Source organism: Lithobates pipiens, unplaced genomic scaffold (assembly GCF_037356315.1).
Source record: "Lithobates pipiens isolate NorthernLeopardFrog02 unplaced genomic scaffold, aLitPip1_a1.2 Scaffold_27, whole genome shotgun sequence".
NCBI lineage: Eukaryota > Metazoa > Chordata > Amphibia > Anura > Ranidae > Lithobates > Lithobates pipiens.
In genome coordinates this window covers 38177052-38199423 of record NW_027507788.1, presented here as the reverse complement: position 1 = coordinate 38199423, position 22372 = coordinate 38177052, and the positions used below count along the sequence as shown (strand labels likewise).

The 22372-nt window shown below is 42.2% G+C and overlaps 1 protein-coding gene and 1 long non-coding RNA gene across 4 annotated transcripts in view; one reads left to right on the top strand and one right to left on the bottom strand.

The window, feature by feature from the left end:
- The window catches only part of LOC143933790 (uncharacterized), a 283408-nt gene that overhangs the window by 35615 nt on the left and 225421 nt on the right, over positions 1-22372 (bottom strand). The gene's annotated exons all lie outside the window — the stretch shown is intronic.
- The window catches only part of C2CD2L (C2CD2 like), a 62452-nt gene that overhangs the window by 5328 nt on the left and 34752 nt on the right, over positions 1-22372 (top strand). For 2 of the 3 annotated variants that reach the window (XM_077456816.1, XM_077456815.1), the window contains exon 2: positions 18551-18646. In XM_077456816.1, the coding sequence (XP_077312942.1) occupies positions 18551-18646 (96 nt within the window). Of the gene's footprint in view, positions 1-18550; positions 18678-22372 lie in introns of those variants that run through there. The other variant, XM_077456817.1, reaches the window with a different exon arrangement.

Below are 22372 nucleotides of genomic sequence, written 5' to 3'. Positions count from 1 at the left end.
TACTCACCCCCTTCGACTTAGAGTCAGAAGAGCACCCATGGTATACCGTTGAAAAAGCGGTCACGGAGTCTTGGTAGTCTTTGTGCACAGAAATGCGTCTCCTGAAGAAAACACAAGTGGGCCTTCATATGTTTCAGATTTTCTAGCACCATGGAGCGTTTCTCTGAGGTGTTCAACCCCTTCACATTGATAGAAATTTATAGAAATGAGACGGACAGGCTCTGTTTTTTACCTGTGGACATGGCATTGACTGGTGGAGGCCACAAAAACAGAGAACAAGAACAACCAGTACACCCCAGTAACCCCCCAAAAAGAAGACACTGAGCGGGTGCGACCCTATGTGGGGTAGGTGGTTGTACACAACAGGGTTGGAAGCTCCCTAACCTGACCCACACTATATATAGAAGAGAGATTAAGTGTTGGTCAAACTCCTAAAAAAACACCCATCTACAATTAGCACCACATCCCAGTATAAAGCAATAGAGTGTATAGAAAGGGAAAATAAGGGATTTTCACGGTGCTATGGGTACAATGACAGAAGAAAAAATATTACAACTTATAAATATATTATTTATTGAAATGAAGATTAAAAGCACTTCACACATAAAAAAGTGCAGAGGTTTTACATAGATAGTAGCATTTGAGGTCAGAAATGGATGTAACAAAAAAAATAATTGCACATTATCCTGACATGTTTCGCTGATGCGCTTCCTCAGGGGATGTGCAAGCTATCATAAAAGACACAATATAAAAATAAACAGATATACAAAAATAAATGAATGAATTATTAATAAATATAAGAGCACATAAAATAACCAGCATCAAAACAGCAACGCTTAGCCTCTGCCAAATACCAACTGAGAACCTCTGCCTGATGGAAATACACCAGCCGACCAATATCTTGGAACTATAGAGTGTACATATTTGTTAAATTATAAAAATTTATAATTGACCAAATATGCACACTCTATAGTATTCTGTCCATACTTACTATTTATTCCAATTTATTTGATGAGATGATTAATGCATCCCTTTTTCTCTGCTGGTTTTACTTCCAGCATAATTTGATTCTACAGTACACTTTATAGGACATCTCTATAGAATATAGATACTAACCCATATTCTCTTCTGTTTTAGCTTGGCTTTTTCTGCCCTCTGACCTTTTGGGCGTACAGGTTCCGAGATATTGGTGGGCTGGTGTATTTCCATCAGGCAGAGGTTCTCATTAGTTGGTATTTGGCAGAGGGTAAGCTTTGCTGTTTTGATGCTGGTTATTTTATGTGCTCTTATATTTATTAATAATTCATTCATTTTATTTTTGTATATCTGTTTATTTTTATATTGTGTCTTTTATGATAGCTTGCACATCCCCTGAGGAAGCGCATCAGCGAAACATGTCGGGATAATGTGCAATACATTTTTTTGTTACATCCATTTCTGACCTCAAATGCTACTATCTATGTAAAACCTCTGCACTTTTTTTATGTGTGAAGTGCTTTTAATCTTCATTTCAATAAATAATATATTTCTAAGTTGTAATAGTTTTTCTTCTGTCATTGTACCCATAGCACTGTGAAAATCCCTTATTTTCCCTTTCTAAACACTCTATATATAGAAGAGAGCCAAACGAGCAGTTAACAAAAAAAAGACCTTACAAGAGGGGCCAAAAAGCCAGGCGATGCTGGCCCCGGTATCCACCGCAGGATATCCAGGTAGCTGGCATGGCATGTTCCCCTGAGCCAAATCCTGATTAGCATAAAATGGCAACAGAATATCGTTTCACATGGCTCTTGCACATAAGAATAACTAGTAGAAGGTTGAAAAATGGTTAAATAATAGAATGCAATGCAGACAACAAAACTGTGATCTAGATAGGATGCCCCCTGTATCGTGGACCAAGCGAGGTAGAATGTTATATGAAAGACATAAGCAGGCCTCCCAAGTAATCAGACCTCAAAATTTTTGGAGGGGGAGCAAGAAGAAACAAGTGACAAAGGCAAGGAAGGAGGGGGATGGTGAAGGGCCGGAGGGGAAGGGGGGAGAGGGAGGGGTGTAGAGGAGGATGGGCCAGGAGGGTCCAGAAGAACTCGGTGGAGGAGGACACACAGACACAACACATTGAGAGCTGTAACCCTATTGCATAATAAACGGTGTCAATCCAGAAGCCCTCCCCTACATGCCAGCAAGAACTATACATGGAGTGCCTTGTGTCAAATGAACTCCCCCAAACAGGCACAGCCCCCATCAGATACAGCCCAAACCTCAGGGAGCCTGGCAGGTGCCCAAGCGACCTCAAGCACTGCAGGAGTTAATGTCCAATACTGGATATTCGTATGGCAAGTTCCAGGCAAAGTCTCCATTGCCATGCTCATAGGGATGTGCTGCTGATTCTCTCCTCGGAGTCTGTGAAGTGGAGGGAGGGAATGATCTTGGGCAGTCACTGTGGGTGCGGGGTTGATAACAAAATGAGTTCAGGGGGATCCCCTGAGTCTCCAGTTGGGAAGCCAACGGGCCTCTCTCAGCACAAAACAAGCTGCAAGAGCACGGGTAGAGACAGGAACCCCTGGACATTTGCCAGGTCAGGCCGTGTGCAGCCCATAGACATTAACACTCATGGTTGCCGCTCCCGGGAATCACATTTCAGGCTCATGAGCTCCCACTGGTGTCTGATCTCCTCTCGCTTGTTAGACCAGTGGGGCAGACCCGGAATATCTTGTAGGCAGTGGGTGCAGCCAGTCAGGAAGGGGGATTGGTTCCATGCCCAGGAAATCAAATGGGTCTGGGAGGTCTGCATGGCATCGCAAGGTAAAAGAGGAGCTATCCTTTGCAGATGGTTAGTTGTAGTGGAAACCCCCAGTGGTATGGCAATGCTGCCCTCTGCAGCAGCTCGAGCAAGGGCTTTAGCATAGTCCGCTTTTGCAGAGTAACCCTCAACACATCAGGGGAAATGGAGATTTGGGCACCATCACATTCAATCTGGCCCTTGGACCATGCCGCCCAGAGAATTAGGTCTTTCTGGGAGTAACGATATAGATGGCAGATCACGTCCCGGGGCGGTCAGGGTCCAGCGGTCTAGGCACAAGTGCTTGGTGCACCTGATCGAATTCCATGGTGGTGAGAGGGTCTGTGTCCAAGACCTGGTGGCGGATTGCCAGAATCGTGGCCTGCAGGTTTTCAGGGCCAGTCGTTTCAGGTAACCCCTGGATCCATAGATTATTGCGGCGGCTCCGGTTCTCCAAATCCTCCACCTGGAGCTGTATTTCTGCTATTTGCTCTTGAAAAGCTGTGTGTCCTTTCTCCAGTTGGGCGACTCAGAGCTCCAGTGCGCTCACCTCCGATTCTTCTTCTTTGCTCAATTGATCATCCAGCACATGGACCTTGGAGCGGAGCTCATGGAAATTGCAGCGATGTTGTTCCTCCACCCGCATTACCAGAGCCTCCATGTTGGCCTTCGTTGGTAGTGCATGTAGCAGAGCCCCGTTATCCACATCGGCCTGTAGAGACCTTGCAGTGGCTTCCGAGCTGCTCAGACTGCTGGGCAAGGATCCAAGAGTGAAGATAGCACCTTTTAACGAGTTTGGTACAGGGCGCTGTGAGGCGGCCATGGATGTCGAAAGTAATTTATCAGGTCTTCTCCTGCCACGTGTCTCTACAGGAGAGGCCGCCGTGTTAGCTGGAAATACTGACTGATCGAGGCCACTGGACCAACTTTGGTTGAACCCCTAGTCTTCTTGTGTCTCCGGTAGGTCATTGCAAGCCAAAGCGAGTATTGAGAACATTTCAGTGTTTTTAGGCAGGTCGGGAGTCAGAAGCTCTAGCAATGAGCTTCTTCACTCCGCCACGCCCCCCGCTGCTGACTTTTAATATAAGGACGCTTGCCTGTCTAGGGAGCCCACAGTGTCTACAGGATAGACTTCTGGGTGTTGCCACCACCATTCCTGGTAAGGGAAACCAGGCAGTGAAGACTTTCAGTTTCACTCCTGGATCCTACTGTGCATGTGCCTAGAGGCGATTCAGTTCGCATTGTGCGCTATATAAGTATTTCATTCATTCATTCATTCAACAAAAAACTGGCCACTGTCCACAATGGCCAGTTTTTTGTTACCTTATGATGTGGAGACTATTTGGACTGCACAGGGACCAAGTTGTATTGCAGGCCAACAGTTCAAAGTTTGGCGCACAGTCTGATTATACCATGCTACATGGGGTGACCCTGGTGATTCAGTTTTTATTGCTTTAATCAATCCCACAAAAGTGACGCCTTTTGCAGCGGTCCTTGATGTGGTGCTTTCCTTGTGGGGTTAGGACACAGTGCCTTCTGTGGGGGGTTTCTTGTTTGGGCTCTTCATGCACCCTCACCTGGTGGACTTGTGTGATTCATGGCAGCAATTTTTTTCTATAGGTTTTTAATCGGATGCAATACCAATGATTTTTTTCATGCAAACTACATGACACAAAGCGCTTGGTTTAGAACCGCTTTCCCCCGAAGAAGAGGATCAATATTGTAAACTTGAAGTGCGTTGAATACTCTCTGGTGTTTACCCTACCCGACAGAGTAGTAGTTTCTTGTATGTCATGCGTTTTTGCACTCAGTTTGTAGCTGCATCCATTGTGATTTATTTATTTTTGGTTTGGTTTTTCCTACTTGCTTTTTTTCAATAAAATTTCATTTAATTTTTCAACATGTCTGATGTTTGAGGAGTCCCTGCCCCCCAAAATATCAATAGAGGAAACCCTTTTGTAGCGTGTGTCCCCCAGAAGACAGCTGGGGAGCAGGATTTGCTGCACATTGCATAGATCGGCGCACAATGTGCAGCAATTTTCCCTGGAAGTGGGAGCAGATACCTGGATTTTACAGGTATCTGCTCCCCACTGAAGGGTGCCAAATGTGACACCGGAAGGGGGAAGAATCCCAACAGCAAAAGTTCCTTTTTTTGTTTGTTTTTTTGGGTGGAACTCCACTTTAAGTCATGGTAATGCACTGCAACATTGGGAATCTAGCCTTAAAGCGGTAGTAAACCCATCAGACTATTTGTCTGTATATGGACAATTGCAGGCTATGAAATGTTTTGTGCTAGATGAATATTCCCTTACCTGATTGCTTTGTGAGTAATCTGTATTTTTCTTTCTTATGACGTCACCCGCACATGCGCCGTATGTCGTAATTTTTCCGACGAGCATAGACCCTGCCGAAAAAATGCAGGGTATATGCCGGGGCTGCGTCATTTCCTAGTGTCGACTCCAGCACCGACATCCCACAATGCTCCCATTGAGAAGCTGAGCCTTGACCCCATGTGACTCACTACGTCAGAGGGGTTGTGGAGAGGAAACAAGGCTCAGTTTCGGGGAATAATGTGCACGCGCGGGATTATAGCCACAGCTACATACTGAGGGCGGAAATATATTACTGTATAGTCACGGAAGATAGTAAGTAATGGCGGCTGCGGCGAGGTACTAGCAGGAGCGTTCACAAAAACCTATATTATAACAAGTAAGAAGGTTTTTTTTGGCATATTATATATGGAACTTTGATTGAAAACACCTAAATTAAGTTGTATATTGTAATTGGATTGTCTGTCTGAGTTTACTACCGCTTTAAACCTTCTATATTCTATCAAAAACTGAAAAAATCTAAAAAAAAGTTTGGAGTTGGACTCCCAGTCTTGTGTTAGAATTTACAGGGTAGAAAGTCTTGCTATAATCTTATTAATCTCTCTTTTATATAAATACATGTAGGGCTGCAACTAACGATTATTTTCATAATCGATTAGTTGGCCGATTTATCGTTTCGATTAATCGGTTAATAACCTTGAAAATTTCAAACAAAATTCTTTCATTCAGCGAATGTACAAAGATTTTTCATCGGAATATTCTCACCTGAAAATTGATCCGTGAGGCCAGCATAAGGCTCGGTACACACCTATGCAGTTTTTGCTTTTGATCTGTTTCTGCTGTGCGTTTTGATTTTTGCGCGCGTGATTTTAATGCAATTTGTGTGTTTTGCAATTTTTTTTTTGCGCAGATTAAAAAACACAAATTGCTGCAAAAACGCATTACAGTCTTTTCTGCAGCTTCTCCATTGAAGTATATTGAACCAAAAAAGCACAGTTTTGCATTTTAAAAGTCTCTGACCCTTTCCAAATATGCAGCGGCTGAAAAAAGCACAGATATGAACGTGTCCCATAGGAAACCATGTAAATGAACTGTAGTGCGTTTCTGCAAAAAGCACCAATAAACATATAGATGTGAACCAGACCTAAGACGTTTAGTATTATAATGGGGTTAAAAAGACTAAAATGAGCCCTTTTATAGTACAAAAAAAGCAGATAACTACTGGAAGGGGTTCATTTTTTTTTTTTTTTTTTTTTTTTTTACTGTAGAACTGTGAAAGTAATATTTACACTAGTGATTATATTTCTGTACTATAAAGGGCTCATTTTAGTTTAGTTTTTTTTTTGTTAACCCCATTATGTTACTGCCTGATTAATCGATTTATGAAAATAGTAATTGATTAATTTCATAATCGATTAGTTGTCGATTAATCGATTAGTTATTTCGGTCCTAGATGCATGGTAGTAGGTACAGATTATATAGTTTTGATCCAGGTATTCTAACGTGTGTCTGTATATAAATTATTTACTTTTAGCTTCCTTTAATTCCTTTTAACTGATTATTCCCCTCTTGTCTCTCTTCTCCTGAATGGATTTGCTTTTATTAAACAAATTAATTTGCTATCTTGGGTTCCTCTGTTTTTCCAAAACGCCTGCTTTGACTATGGTTAGGACAGGTGTTTTACATATCATTCTTCATCCAAAAGCCTACAATGCACAGGGAGCTACATAATCTGGCTTGGAAAGGAAGCACAATGGCGTAGGCAGAGTTGGATTCTCCAACCTCAACTGTACATTACCAACTCTGCTCCATATTGCTTGACTCATTCCCACCCTACCAGACAGCTGGGCCTCCACACCATTTGCATTGCAACATAGCCTTCTCCCTCAGAGTGCTGTATTTTACGGTCGGGGTTCAAAGTCAGACATTTTTTAAAAATTCTAGATAGAGGGAACAGTTCACATTTGTCTTGTCTTGTTTTTATTTCTTCCTGACTTCATTACAAAGCTAATCAGGTAAGGGTAACAGATTAAAGAAATGATTCAATATTCATCCAATTCTGTAGGAAATTCTCAAAAAGTTACACTTTACTTAGAATAATGAAAATTATAAAAAAATTTAATTAATACATTTAGATTTTTTTCCCCTTGAATATAAGCAAGTTGCAGTGTGGTCTACTACTGCAGAGATGAATGAAAAGAATGTGCTTGCTACTCATAATCATGAAGGCATTAGGCCTTCAAAGAACGACAATCGGCTCTGGTGTTTCCTAGTCAATAGAATCCGACTTTTAGATTCAAGTAAAATGGAAGGTTACCAAAAAACTTCTCTTAAAGAATTGGTGGTACTGATGTCCTAAAAAAACATTTTCTGGTTGTTTTTAGTTCAGACTAGGGCTGAAAAAAATAATCGATGAATCGATTTATGAAATTAATCGATTACTATTTTCATAATCGATTAATCAGCCAGTAACAAAATGGGGTTAAAGTTAATGAGTCTGATATTTACCAGATTGACCATTTAATAGTATATCTCTCCTCTAATAGTTTATGCAGTATATCTCCGCTAATAGTATATGCAGTATATCTTCTCTAATAGTATATACAGTATATCTTTCCTCTAATTGTATATACACTATATATCCTCTAATAGTATATACTAGGGATGCACCGAATGGGTTTTTTGGTGCCGAAACCGATACCGAAAATGAAAAATACACTAGGCCGAAAACCGAAACAGCACCGATACCGAAAATGACTGTTTTCAAAAAATATTTTTATACAGGAGATGGTCAGAGACTGGGGACATGGTACAGGAAGTGGTCAGAGGCTGGGGACATGGTACAGGAGGTGGTCAGAGGCTGGGGACATGGTACAGGAGGTGGTCAGAGGCTGGGGACATGGTACAGGAGGTGGTCAGAGGCTGGCGACACGGTACAGGAGGTGGTCAGAGGCTGGCGACACGGTACAGGAGGTGGTCAGAGGCTGGCGACACGGTACAGGAGGTGGTCAGAGGCTGGCGACACGGTACAGGAGGTGGTCAGAGGCTGGCGACCTGATAAGAGATAAGTGCAGCCAGTGTTGCCCCCTGTGATGCAGCCAGTGTTGCCCCCTGTGATGCAGCCAGTGTGTGTTGCCACCTGTGATGCAGCCAGTGTGTGTTGCCCCCTGTGATGCAGCCAGTGTGTGTTGCCCCCTGTGATGCAGCCAGTGTGTGTTGCCCCCTGTGATGCAGCCAGTGTGTGTTGCCCCCTGTGATGCAGCCAGTGTGTGTGTTGCCCCCTGTGATGCCGACAGCGATGCCCCTCTGCAGTGAAGAGAGCCGTCTGGTTGAATAGAGAGCCGGGAACATCACAGCTTTAATTTCAATAGCTGTGTGTTCCCCGTCGCGCGCCGTCACACACAGCCCCTCCCCCTTGTCCAGGCACTTTGATAGACAGATGATCCGTCCAATCTGGACGGGTGATCTGTCTATCAAAGTTCCCCGGACAAGGGGGAGGGGCTGTGTGTGACGGCGCGCGACGGGGAACACACAGCTATTGAAATTAAAGCTGTGATGTTCCCGGCGCTCTATTCAACCAGACGGCTCTCTTCACTGCAGAGGGGCATCGCTGGCTGCATCAGTCCTGCGCTATTCACCCCCATCATGGGAGGCACCAGGGGTGGGGCGGGGGCGGAGTTCCTCACAGGCCCCGCCCCATTTTCGGCTCAATTATCGGCCGTTTTTTCCTTTCGGCAAATTGCCGAAAAGGGCATTTTCGGCCGATATGTTTCGGCGGCCGAAATTTCGGTGCATCCCTAGTATATACACTATATCTCTCCTCTAATAGTATATACAGTATATATCCCCTCTAATATATGCACAGTATATATCCCATCTAATATATACAGTATATCTCTTCTGTCTGTTATTCTCAGTGGATTAGATATTTTGCTCCCTAATCATATAGTTGGTTATTTATATTTACCATTACATATAGAGATTATTTAAGAATGAATTGCCTTTTTTTTTAAACTTTACATATTAACTAAATTATACACCACACTTTTTTATTTTTTATTTAAGGTTATTAACCAATTAATCGATTAATCAAAACAATAATCGGTCAACTAATCGATTATGGGAATAATCGTTAGTTGCAGCCCTAGTTCAGAGCTGTTGGTGCAGAGGCTTATGCTTGCCCTCAGGCTCCCCTCACACTAAAGCCTCACACACGATCAGTTTTTCGGATGACCGTCCATCCGTTTTCTTTTCTTTTTGTTGCAAGCTAGTCTCATGTCGAAAGTGAAGAGGTTTACTCACCATACTAAAATTCTCGTACAACAGAATACAACTCCAGAAGTGATGTTGAATAGTTCTGTATGCTTTTGTTTCTGAGCATTCGTAGTCCTGCTTTTATGATTTTTATTTTTTTTTTTGTACGAAAACCGTACTAATTAAATGAAAATTGAATGTAGCGTTAACGTACGACAAATTTTGTTTTATAGTCTGCACATCCAGCTCTTGTCAGACGAAAAACCGGAATCGGGTGTCGAAAGCACCATACTAAAGGCCCGTACACACGATTGGACTTTTTGACAACAAACATGCAAATGAGCTGTTTTGGAGCAACATCTGACCGTGTGTACGCTTTATCGGACAAACTTTTTCCTTTTTCATCAGACTTTTGTTGGCTGTGCGAACGGACACACTTTTTGACAACATAAGTCCGATGGAGCAAAGTCTGATCGTGTGTACGCAAAACCATCGGACTTTTGTACAAGGTACAAACACGTATGTTCAAAACCAATGCAAAAGATCAGACAACAATACAGAATTTGACCAAAGGTGGCGCTGGAGTAATTGAACGTCCTCTTATGAAGTGTTGTCAGTACGTTGAAACGTCACTACATTCGTGTTTGTTGCCTAAAAAGTCCAATTCGTTGTTTGCAATACAAACTTGTGGACTACACCCTTTGTACAAAAGTCCACGGGAAAGTTTGTACAAAGTCCGATCGTGTGTATGAGGCTTTACGATCCGAAAATCAACAGATTGTTCATTCGGATGATGCTGGTTAAGGACATCCTGGACAAAAATGCATAGCATAATAGCTCATTATGAATAACTTACCTGAGATGGAAGCCCCCCCGAAGCAACCCTCGACATCCTCCTCCGACGCTGCCATGGTACCCGGAGTGACTTTCGGGTATCGCGGCTCCAGCGTTGTAACTGGCCGGAGCCGCAATGACTTCACCCCCACGCATGTGCGCGGGAGCCGCCACTAACAGCGTGATTGCCGGTAGCAGCGGCATGCTTGGTGCGCCTGCGTGGAGCTGTCTACGGCACATGCGCCATAGACAGAGGTGCCTGTCATTTGCAAATATCTCCTAAACCGTGTAGGTTTAGGAGATATTTCTTGGACCTACAGGTAAGCCTTAATCTAGACTTACCTGCAGGTCAAAATGGTCTGTAAAGTTTTACAACCACTTTAAAACTGACCAAATTAACTAGAATCCATCATTGTTTACTTCATATGTAATAAAAATTCTGACTTTGGTTTTGATTTTTATTCATAAAACAAAGGAAAATGGCATGGAAAAAAAATGATGGGTCCCTAACCAAATATGTTGTTGCACAGCGTTTAGAGGCAATCGCTGCAAACAACCAATCTCTGTAGCTTTTAAGTGTCCAGGTGTCTTCAGTTTTTGAAGGGTTCCTTATCCAGAGTGCATGTTTTAGCTCTTTCCATATATATTTGGTAGATCAGAGCTCATGAAAGGGCCACTTCAGAAAAGAATAAAGACACTATTTTTGTTTTTAGATATTTGTGGGTGCTTTTAGCTGTGTGTTGTGGACCCATAGTTTGTGACCTGAGAATTTTTTTGACACTGGGCAGTATGTTTCAATCCAGAATACCCTGATCGTATTGAGATTTCTTTTGTGCCTTGCACAGATTCAAGGCACCCCATGGCAGAGGCAGCAGAGCAACCCCAAAACATAACCAAGCTTTCTACATGTTAAACAGTAGGTACAATATTCACTTATTGAAAGCTTTATTTACTTTATTGACTTGCCAGAAAAGTATAGTTTTGTCTCCCCTGTCCAAAGGATACTCTCCCAGAATCACTGTGGCTTGTCAAAAAGCATTTTAGCAAATTCCAGTCTTTGTTTTTCTTTTGACAGTAGAGTCCTCGCAGGGTCTTCTTTCTTTGAGCCCACTGTTCGCATAAAAAATTACAGATGGTGTGATCAGACACTGGTGTACCTTGACCTTGGAGTCCAACCTGCATCCCTTTGGAAGATTTCCTTTGCTCTTTGTCTACCATTCATACTATTCTTCTGTTTTAGAGAAAGAATACAGGTGCCTCTGAGTGTAGACTGTAGGTACATTTTATTCCAAAACACAACAAGTAAAGCGCACATTTGGGAAGTTAAAAATTGGCACATCATAAGGTTTCAGGCGTCTGGTGGCTTGGATACTGCACTGGTCCGTGCTTAAGCCTTCTCCGCCACTCCTAAGGCTATACTGGCCAGCTAGATGGTAGTGCGATGGAGAGTCGGAAGCGAGCACACCAGTGACGTCATCACGGTCAGCTCTGCGGTCCAGCGTGCGTTCCAGCCCTCGCTTCGCACTACGGTCTATTCGGCCAGGACTGCTTTAGGAGTAGCGGAGAAGGCTTTAGCGTGGACCATTGCAGTATCCACATCACTGGATGCCTGAACCCTTACGATGTGCTTATCTTTAACTTCCCAAATGTGAATTTTACTTATTGTGTTTTGGCATAAATGTACCTACAGTCAACACTTCCCCCACTCAAGGCTGACCCTGAATCAATGGACTTTTATCCTGTCCCCGAGAATAGAGCCACTGTTCTTAAGACTTTTATGATCTTTTATCACAGTGGAATTCATTGGTGAATTCCTGTTTGGGTGTGGCCTGGGCAAGGTTTGCACAGGATTTTGAATGTAATTTTTATTATTATTTTTTTAATTGAGAGAGCCAAGCAAGAAAGTTATTTTCTCAGTAAATGATCCATGGAGTCGGGCAATGAGTAATATGATCTTCAGCTACTTACAAAATGGTCCCCCCATTCAATTACTTACATAGTTACATAGTAGGTGAGGTTGAAAAAAAGATACAAGTCCATCAAGTCCAACCTATGTGTGTGATTATATGTCGGTATTACATTGTCTGTCCCTGAATGTTTTGATCGTTCAGGTGCTTATCTAATAGTTTCTTGAAACTATCGATGCCCCCCACTGAGACCAGCGCCTGTGGAAGGGAATTCCACATCCTTTGCTGCTCTTACAGTAAAAAACCCTCTACGTAGTTTAAGGTTAAACCTCTTTTCTTCAAATTTTAATGAGTGGCCGCGAGTCTTGTTAAAATCCCTTCTGCGAAAAAGTTTTATCCTTATTGTCGGGTCACCAGCATTTGTATATTGAAATCATATCCCCTCTCAAGCGTGTCAGATCCTGGTAGGATTTCACCGCTGTAGCGTCTGACCTCTTGTCTGGTCACTGCAAAAATCACTGCCATCTTTTGCGGTGACCAGACAAGAGGTCCGGCGCTACAGCTGTGAAATACCGCCAGGAACTGATGACTCGCTGCCCTCCACGTCCCTGGGATCTGATGTGCTGCTTCTTGCCATCAAAGGACCTTCTGCTATCTGTAGTTTCTCCTGTTCATCCCAGTGATGCGCCAAAAGTCTTTTACTTCCATGTGAGTAGATATTGTTCTTTATAATAAAGTGTTCTGATATATTCTCAGAGGCTCCCCTCTTCTTGTTTTTTTCGGGACACTACCATCTCAGACAACTTTTGCACAGGATCTACCCCCAATTAAATCAAACATGCTGGAGACTTTGAGACATTGGAGGTCAACCTGGAACCCCTCCATGATAGAATGGATAGCTCAGATAACATACATGTATGAGATGGAGGAATTTGTTTACTAAGCATAGTGGATGAGTTACTACTATGTGGCATTTCTGGAAACACTTCACTCGCTCCTAAACCTATAAGCACCTGGGAGGAAACTTACTAAAATGGGTGCACATAGAATCTGGTACAGCTGTGCATAGTAACCAACTTTACACTTCACCATCCAGTGTGGATCTCCCCTAAACTTAGTGGTTGGAGCAAAAAACTGATGCCATCTTCCTCAAATGATTTAGGCCTCTTTCAGACGAACAATCCGTTCAGCTCCACCTGTCAGTTTTTTAGGTGGACCTGAACGGATGCTCCATAGACCTATATGGAGTGTTGGATGTCAGCGGTGACATGTCTGCTGACATCCGACCCGCTCCAATCCGAAAAAGTGTGACGGAGGAAAAACCTACTTTTCCATCCGTCTGCGGATTGGATCAGGTGACGGACTCTGCAGTCCATCCTCATCTGATCTCCCATAGGGTGCTCTGACAGGTCCATCCATGCACAGTGTGCAGAGGCGGACCTGTCATCTTCCTGCTCAGCGGGGATCGACGGAGCAATCCCCGCTGAACAAGCGGATGTCCACAGGGCGGATCATCATGGATCTGCCCCGTGTGAAAGAGGCTTTACTTCTTTCAGTTACTTTTTTCTTTTCTTCTTTTACTATCTCAACAGGGGTTTCTTTTATGTAACAAAAGTCTTGTGTACATAAATATTTGACTACTGTACACAAATGTAGTTTTATGCAACAAAAATCTGTAGAAGTAAATATTTGTGTGTATCTACTACACACACACACACACACACACGTCTTGTTTGGGAACCGTTTTTATTTATAGATGAAACAATTATTTATTTGTAAGTTTTTGTTTTAGAAAGCCTAAGGCTCGGTTCACACAGGGGGCGACACGACTTGCCGCTCCGCGACCTCAGTGGCGACTTGCAAACGACTTCTGTATAGAAGTCAATGCAAGTCGCCCGAGGTCGCCCAAAAGTAGTACAGGAACCTTTTTTCTAAGTCGGAGCGACTCGAGTCGCTCCTCTTAGAACGGTTCCGTAGTACAGAACGGGGGCGACTTGTCAGGTCGCAGCGCGTCGCCCCCTGTGTGAACCAAGCCTTACCGTGGTTAGATTTGAAGTGAAAATTATTTTCTTTTTTTTTTTTCTCCCTGTACATTTCCAGTGGCATTATTTCAGTTTATTATGATTAGTAATGCTATTTTGTAATTAAATAAGTGTTAACTCCAATGCCATCTTATGTTTTAGTTTTGATTTAGAAACTAAGAAAAGAAACGGCAGAAAAAAATAGTCCATCGAGTCTGCCCATTCATGTTTTTGTATTTTATTTTTATTTATTTTTTCTGTTAACTTTAAAGCACAAAGATTTATTGATGCTAAAAAAAAAAACCATGTTATTGTGATACTGTATGAACAGACATTTATTTGGATATGCAAATTACTTCTATACAACTTACAATTTTAATGAGGATAATTGATATTTTTTAATAACAAAGTTAACAAAGTAGCACAGTTATTGGATCAACTGTGGGTACAGGATTGTGTATATGGGATTGTTTGATATTTATTTATTTTTATGGTTGAACTAGATGTGCCTTTTTTCAACCTAACTATGAAAGATACACACCTATAGAAGTTAGTTACAAAGAAACCAATACAAATGCAATCCAATTAAAATCACAATCTTTTATTAATCCACATGTTTGGAAGGTGATCCAAATACAGAGGAAAAAAAGGGTGTTGGCATGTACCCAAAAAACTGGCCTGATCTTATTGTTTGTAGGGAACATGCCAACACACTTTTTCTTTCTCTGTTAGGTTGTGGAAGGAGCTGTGTGTGGATCGCAGTAAATATTCTGGGGTCCCCCCTTTTGGGGTTATAGTGGCCTGAAGGCCTATGTGTTTGAAGGGTCCCTATTTTGAAGTGGGCCGGGGTTTCCCGTTGCTTTGTTCCCTATTTTATCTTGGGGCAAATGTGCCTCCCAAATGCGGCTGGGTCACTTTCTTACATCTTGTGTACTCCACTCATGAAAAAACAACAAAACACATTGAGAAAGGGGCCTTATCCATTACCAACTCTCAACCTGACATTTTTGAGCTATTGATATATGTATAAGCCGTGCCCTATACTGGATATTTGGGGCATAAATAATGACCATTGGGCACTATTGGTTAAGCTATGGATAGGCCTCTGGGGGGGATTAATCTGTATGGGGTTGTATATAAAAATATGTGATTTGTTACACACAATTTAAAATCTGTGGATTAATAAAATATTATGATTTTAATTGGGTTGTGTTTTGTATATGTTATTTTGAGTGATACTCACAAGTAAAATCCTATTGTTTATCAATGTTGTCCCCAGTAATATACAATTTGCTACCAGATATCGGGATGTGGTGTTTAATTCTTCACTGATCCCCTTTAACCTTTTTGTGAAAGTTTATTTCTTTGAGAACATTTTACCTTTTTTAGTTGTTTGTGAATAGCGAGCCCAAGACCCAGTGCTGTAAGACTACAGTGCTTACCCCCGAGTCGCAATATTTAATTGTCCTACTCCCGTAAATGACTAGGGAAGGCGACGTTATAATGCAGCACACATCCTTTTTACCTTTATCATTCACTATATGGGTGCTCAACCTGTGGCCCTCCAGCTGTTACGGAACTACAAGTCCCATCATGCCTCTGCCTTCAGGGATGATGCTTATAACTGTCTTGCAATGCTTCATGGGACTTGTAGTTCAGCAACAGCTGGAGGGCCACAGATGGAACACCCATGTACATGTGCAATTTTCTGTTAGGAACAGGGTGGATTTGATTGAAATCAAGTTGATTTAAATCAATAGTAAAAATGCTTGATTTAAATCCACTCGATTTAAAGTGGAGGTCCACCCTAAAGTGGACCTTCCGCTCATTGGAACCCCCCCCCCCCCCCTCCGGCGCCACAATTGGCACCTTTCAGGGGGGAGGGGGGTGCAGGTACCTGTACAGTACAGGTATCTGCACCCACTTCCGGTGTAGATTCTGCAGAAGCTACGCCCCTTTCCGAAGGTCCCCCGCTGTCTGCTGGGAAACACACAGATCCCAGAGGCAGCGGGGACCATCCTTATTGCGCAGCGCGACTTGCGCATGCGCAGTAGGGAACCGGGAAATGAAGCCGAAAGGCTCCACTTCCTGATTCCCATACCCAAGATGGCGGCGGCAGCACCGGAGAGACGATCGAGAGATCGACTTCGGGTGCCGACATCGCGGGCGCGCTGGGCGGGTAAGTGTCCTTATTTTAAAAGTCAGCAGCTGCAGTATTTGTAGCTGCTGGCTTTCAAAAAAAAAAAAAAAAACGGCGGACTCCCGCTTTAAATCCTAATTCTTTTAATAGCAACTGTCATCTCTGTCCCGCAGCTGCTCCTCCTCTGACCGGCTGTTGACTCACCGACAGTCCCGTTCACTTTAATGGGACGGCTGGTGGTGCGGCAGTGACACAACAAGGTGAGGGACGTGGCGGCAGCAGGTGAGTGGATGCCCGCTAACAGGCACTGCCCTGATGGATCTGAAATGACAGGTGCTCTTTAAATGTAAGGACTTATTCTTGCTGTTAATTTGAATCTTTAATATTTGCAAACAAAATTAAGGTTTCCTATTTATATTAATAATAAGCTGTCAGGTTAGTAAACCAGCGATATCAGAACCAATTCAATCATACAGTTTGTAGTGTATATAGATTTGCAAAACAATGGGATAAAGGAATATTCCTCAACTTTGTTTTATCTAATGATTACTGTGGCATTTTGTGAATGTATCAATGCAGTGCATGTGATCTCAGCTTGCAGAGCTTGGATTTATTGAATGAGTTTACCAAAAATGTAAATATTGCAGAATATATACAGCCTCATGTTGTATAACTAGGCTCCATTTAATGCTGAATAAATGAAATTATTAATGTATCTCAAATAGAAAACTATCTTTTTAGTTTTTTTTTTATTTTTTTTTTTTACTCCAAAAGCATTTTATTAAAATAAATTCGATAAAAATCCAACTCTCTCTTTTTTTTTTTTAACCACTTGCCGACGCCTTATGTACTTTGAAGATGGATATCTGGGTAAAGGCAGCAGCTGCTGCCACAACCAAGCTATCTATCTTTTGAGCCGGCGGTCCTGTGTACGATAATAGTGGTCTCTGCGGCGGATTCGCCACGAGATCACCATTTTCGGTGGCAAGAGAGAGGCCGCCTCTCTCCCGCGCCCTCCGCCACTTACCGGAGCCGCCGGCAGAGGCAATCGGGTCCCTGTCGTGGCTGTGTATGGAGATGAGTGAGGGGAAGATGGGGCCTCCACCCGTCTCCATACCATAGCAGGGCGTAAGCAACATCAAAACGTCAGCTCCACCCATACGTCTTAAAGGGACATTTTTTTTTTTTTTGGTAATTTTTTTCAAAGGACAATTTATTTTTATTTTTTTATTGCATTTAAGTCCAAATATGAGATCTGAGGACTTTTTGACCCCAGATCTCATATTTTAAGAGGACCTGTCATGCTTTTTTTTCTATTACAAGGGATGTTTACATTTTTTTTGTAATAGGATTAAAAGTGACCCTTTTTTTTTATTTTAATTTTTTTTAATTTTTTTTAAACAGTATAAAAATTAAATAAAACCAAGTAAAATAAATAATAAGAAAAAAACATTCTTTTTAAAGCGCCCTGTCCCGACGAGCTCACACGCAGAAGTGAACTCATATTTGAGTAGTGCCCACATGTGAAAACGGTGGTCAAACCACACATGTGAGGTATTGCTGCAATCATTAGAGTGAGAGCAATAATTCCTCTGTGACAAAAAACCTGCAACCTGTAGAATTTTTTAAACGTCGCCTATGAAGAGATTTTTAGGGGTAAAAGTTTGATGCCATTCCACGAGTGGGCACAATTTTGAAGCATGGCATGTTGGGTATCAATTTACTCAGCGTAACATTATCTTTTTACAATATAAAAACAAAATTGGGCTAATTTTACTGTTGTCTTATTTTTTTCTTATTCAAAAAAGTGATTTTTTTTTTTTACAAGAAAAATGCGCTTGTAAGACCGCTGCAAAAATACGGTGTGCCAAAAAGTATTGCAACAACCACCATTTTATTCTCTAGGGTGTTAGAAAAAAATGTAGAATTTTGGGGGTTCTAAGTAATTTTCTAGCAAAAAAATGTGTTTTTAACTTGTAAACACCGAGCCTGAAAAAGAGACCTGGTCTTTAAGTGGTTAATTTTTTTTTTTAATCATTGATTTATATCCACCCTGGCTAGGAATTGTTAAATCTAAAGTAAGCACAAAAATGACTCGGCGACATGTAAGTACCATAAAATGTAATTTGAAAAATTAACAAGTTCAGTAAAATGTGAAGTTTCAGATAAACAATGTAAAATACATTACAAATGTGACAGGTAATTTCAGAAGTCTTACCTTTTTTAATGTAAACTAAAGTGTAATTTGCAGTGTGATAATTTTATCTATTTCTCACATTTAGAGTTCCTTAAAGATGCAGTTTGAAGAGAATTTCCACCTTCAACAAAATGTGAGGATCAGCGACATTACCAGTACAAAGCATTGTGACAACTGCATGGTGAGAACATTGCTAGCAGATCACATCAATGGTTAGTGGTGCAAAATGTAGAAAAGAATGTACTTTCATTTTTCAATTCTTTCAATATTAGTTTTATACAGTAGTGGATGTAGACCCTCTCCTATCCCCAGTGAAGTGAACAGCCTCAGATGACAGAGACAAAGCAAATCTGCCTACATAAGTTTTATGTAGAAATCTGCTGTCTTTCCCTTTCCTGTATTCTTTGGAAAGTGCACATTGTGATACAAACCTTTCTTCCTGTTTCAGCAGCGGGTGTGAAGTCTGGGCATACACTGTGTGAGAGCTGATTGAAGAAAGGGCGCACACCCCCTCCACATAGGCAGAGGAACTAACAAACATGCAGAGCTGTAGTCTGAATAGACAAGCTCTCTGCTAATCTATCTCTAAATTCCCTCTCCAACACACATTTCCATCTGCTTTTATCTTCTGTGTCGGAGAACTCGTCAGAATTTATGCTGATAACAGAGCAATGAAGCAGCAGATAGACATGGGACTTGGGGCTTTGGAGAGAGATAAGTAAGCGCTACAGATATATGTGCTTAGGTCAGATTTCATAAATGGGTTTTACATCCACTTTAACTGCTTGCCGCCCACCCACTGCCAAATGATACCCTGATTACAATTTTGCAATACAGTGTCACAAAGCAGTGCCCACCAGTGGCAGCAATCAATGCCCACCACTGCCTACAAGTGCCACCAATCGGTGCCCATTAGCAATGCCAGTCAGTGTTGGCAATTGGTGCTGCCTATCAATGCCCATCAGTACTGCCTATCCGTCCCTCCTATCTGTGCCCACCAGTACCACCTAACAGTGCCACCTATCAGTGCCCATAATTGTGGCATATTAGTGCCTCCTCATAAGTGCCACCTCATCAATGCCTATCAGTGCACATAAGTGAAGGCAAAAAATTACTTAGTTACAAAATTTACTGAGAGAAAAAAAGTAAAAAACATTTATTTCAAAATTTTTGGTCTTCTTCTTCTTCCTTTTCTTTTCTTTTTCTTTTCTTTTCTTTTCTTTTCTTTTCTTTTCTTTCTTTCTCTTTTTTTTTTTTTTTTTTTTTTTTTTTTTTTTAAATAAACCCAGCAGTGATTAAATAACACCAAAAGAAAGCTCTATTTGTGTGAAGAAAATTATAAAAATTTGCTTGGGTACAGTGTAGCATGACCGCACAATTGTCATTCAACAAAAAGCAGAAAAATGGTTTGGGCAGGAAGGGGGTGTAAGTGCCTGGTAGGCAAGTGGTTAAAGTGATGAGAGAGAGAGAGAGGGGGGATTGCTGCTGGAATTGGGTGGTGGAAGTAAAATAAAAATGATGATGATGAATGTTATTGGCTGATTGTAACCAAAGAGGAGGAGCAGTAAAATAGCCAGAACTAAGTACACACATACAACCAACTTACTTTCACTTATGATCACTAGCAGAGAGATACAAACACTGAATCATTTCAGAAGACAGTCAATCTTAGCATATGTCCGTTTGTCAGAGAACCTAAATTATTTAGCAATTAAGCATAAGCACAGCAGCAGAACAATAGTGAAGCAAGCTACAGTTCAATTTAACCTTTTCATAATAATCTGCTGCTATTGTGTTAGTGTTGTGAACTTGATAGTGATACTAGTGTTGCTAGTGTTGTGATAGCCTCAGAGGCTGCCTATGTTGTGGGGGGGGGGGGGGGGATTTATTATTATTATTATTATTATTATAGATTCTATATTATAGATAGGGTATATAGAATCTCAATCTTGTTACCTGTCTGATCAGTGATCACTATCACCAGTCCATTTTCTGTTTGAACTATATACATTCAACGTGAACGACAAATATTCGACAAAGCAGCGAAAAACATACGAACGTCGAATCTTTGGCTTATGGTGTCTGTGGAAAGTTCTAAGAAGATTCAACGGAGCAGCTAAACTATACGGAGTCATACAGTTTAGCTGCTCCATCGAATCTTCTTTGAACATTCGACAGATACCATAAGCCTTCAATGACAGATTTGACCTTAATTATTTTGGATTTTTGGACTAATGTAATTTTTAAAGCCAAGTTGAGGGCATGCGGCCTGGTATGGTGGAGGGGGGGGGGGGGGAATACGTGTCCTTTCCTAACCTGTCTGGCTATATGTTCGGATAAGGGTCTGGTGTGGATCTTGGGGGGGGGGGGGGGGGGGGATCTTTGTGGCTCTTTTTTATTTTTCCCATTTTGGCGAGGGGTTCTCCTTTTAGGATCCTCGGCGCACCCGACTTGGATGTGACTTCTATTCAAATCAGTGAGCTCTCATAGGGAACCATTAATTTTGAATAGAGGCAGAGAACTGCTCCTAAAAGCTGACACTGCTAAACATGCATTAATGCCAATGCAAAAAGCTACAAAAAAGCAAATTTTTACAGCTGCTTTTTCCTGACGTTGGTAGTGGCTTTGGTAGTTGGTAGCAGCTTTTCCCTGTGTGCATGAGGCCTTAGGGTCTAGTGGTGATGCCACCAGATGAGGAGAGTCTTCTTTTTTTTTTTTCCTTTTTTGTTGCTGTAGCGGCAGTACTTGTATGTAAACTGTGCATAACCATTGAGTCAGAGGCTGTGACCCTGGTTATTACAACATTGCTTTTTCTCCTTGATCAACCCACTCCTAAACTGATATCTTGAACATACACTGGAGTTTAACGTGCTGGAGATCCCAACGATAGATACTGACTGGTGCTGTGACAGTTCCAGGGAAGGTGCTGTTAGGGTCCCTCTGTCACAGTTCATCTGACTACCGGAGAACCTGTCCCCAGGCCATCAGAGAACCTGTCCCCAGGCCATCAGAGAACCTGTCCCCAGGCCATCAGAGAACCTGTCCCCAGGCCATCAGAGAACCTGTCCCCAGGCCATCAGAGAACCTGTCCCCAGGCCATCAGAGAACCTGTCCCCAGGCGGCGATCAGCGATTTTTATTGTGACTGCGACATTATGGCGGACACATCGGACATTTTTGACACATTTTTGGGACCATTGGCTTTTATGCAGCAATTACTGCTATACAAATGCAGGGATTCCTGTGTAAATGACGCTGACAGTAAAGGGGTTAACCAGAGGGTGGCAGTGTAGGGGGTTAAGTGTTCCTGGGGGTGTGTTACTAACTGTTGGGGGTTGGGCTTTCATTTAATGAACACTGATCTCTGCTCCAATCACATGGAGCAGAGATCAGCGTCACTAGTTGCTAAGCAGAACGGGGAGATGCTGTTTACAACGGCATCTCTCCATTCAGCCGCCCTGTGAGACGATCGCGGGTATGCCCGCTGCGATAGAGTCTGTGGGACCCTCGACCGGACTCGCGGGGGTCCCGACCAGCATGCGAGCGCGCTGCCGGTGGCACGCTCGCGATGGCAGAGCAGCATTAAAGATTACCTGTACGCCAATATGCCTGCCTGTGCCATTCTGCCGACCTACATCGGCGTGCGCTGGTTGGGAACTGGTTAAAAAAACTCACCATGCTACTTACTTAATACCTTGGAATGTCTGCTTTCTAAAAAGGGATCATTTGGGGGGGTATTTGTACATTCCACAGTTTGTAGACTCTATAACTTTCACAAAGACCAAATAATATATACTAATTTGGGTTATTTTTACCAAAGATATGTAGCAGTATAAATTTTTGCCAAAATTTATGAAGAAAAATTACTAATTAGCAAAATTTTATGACAGAAACAAAGAAAAATGCAT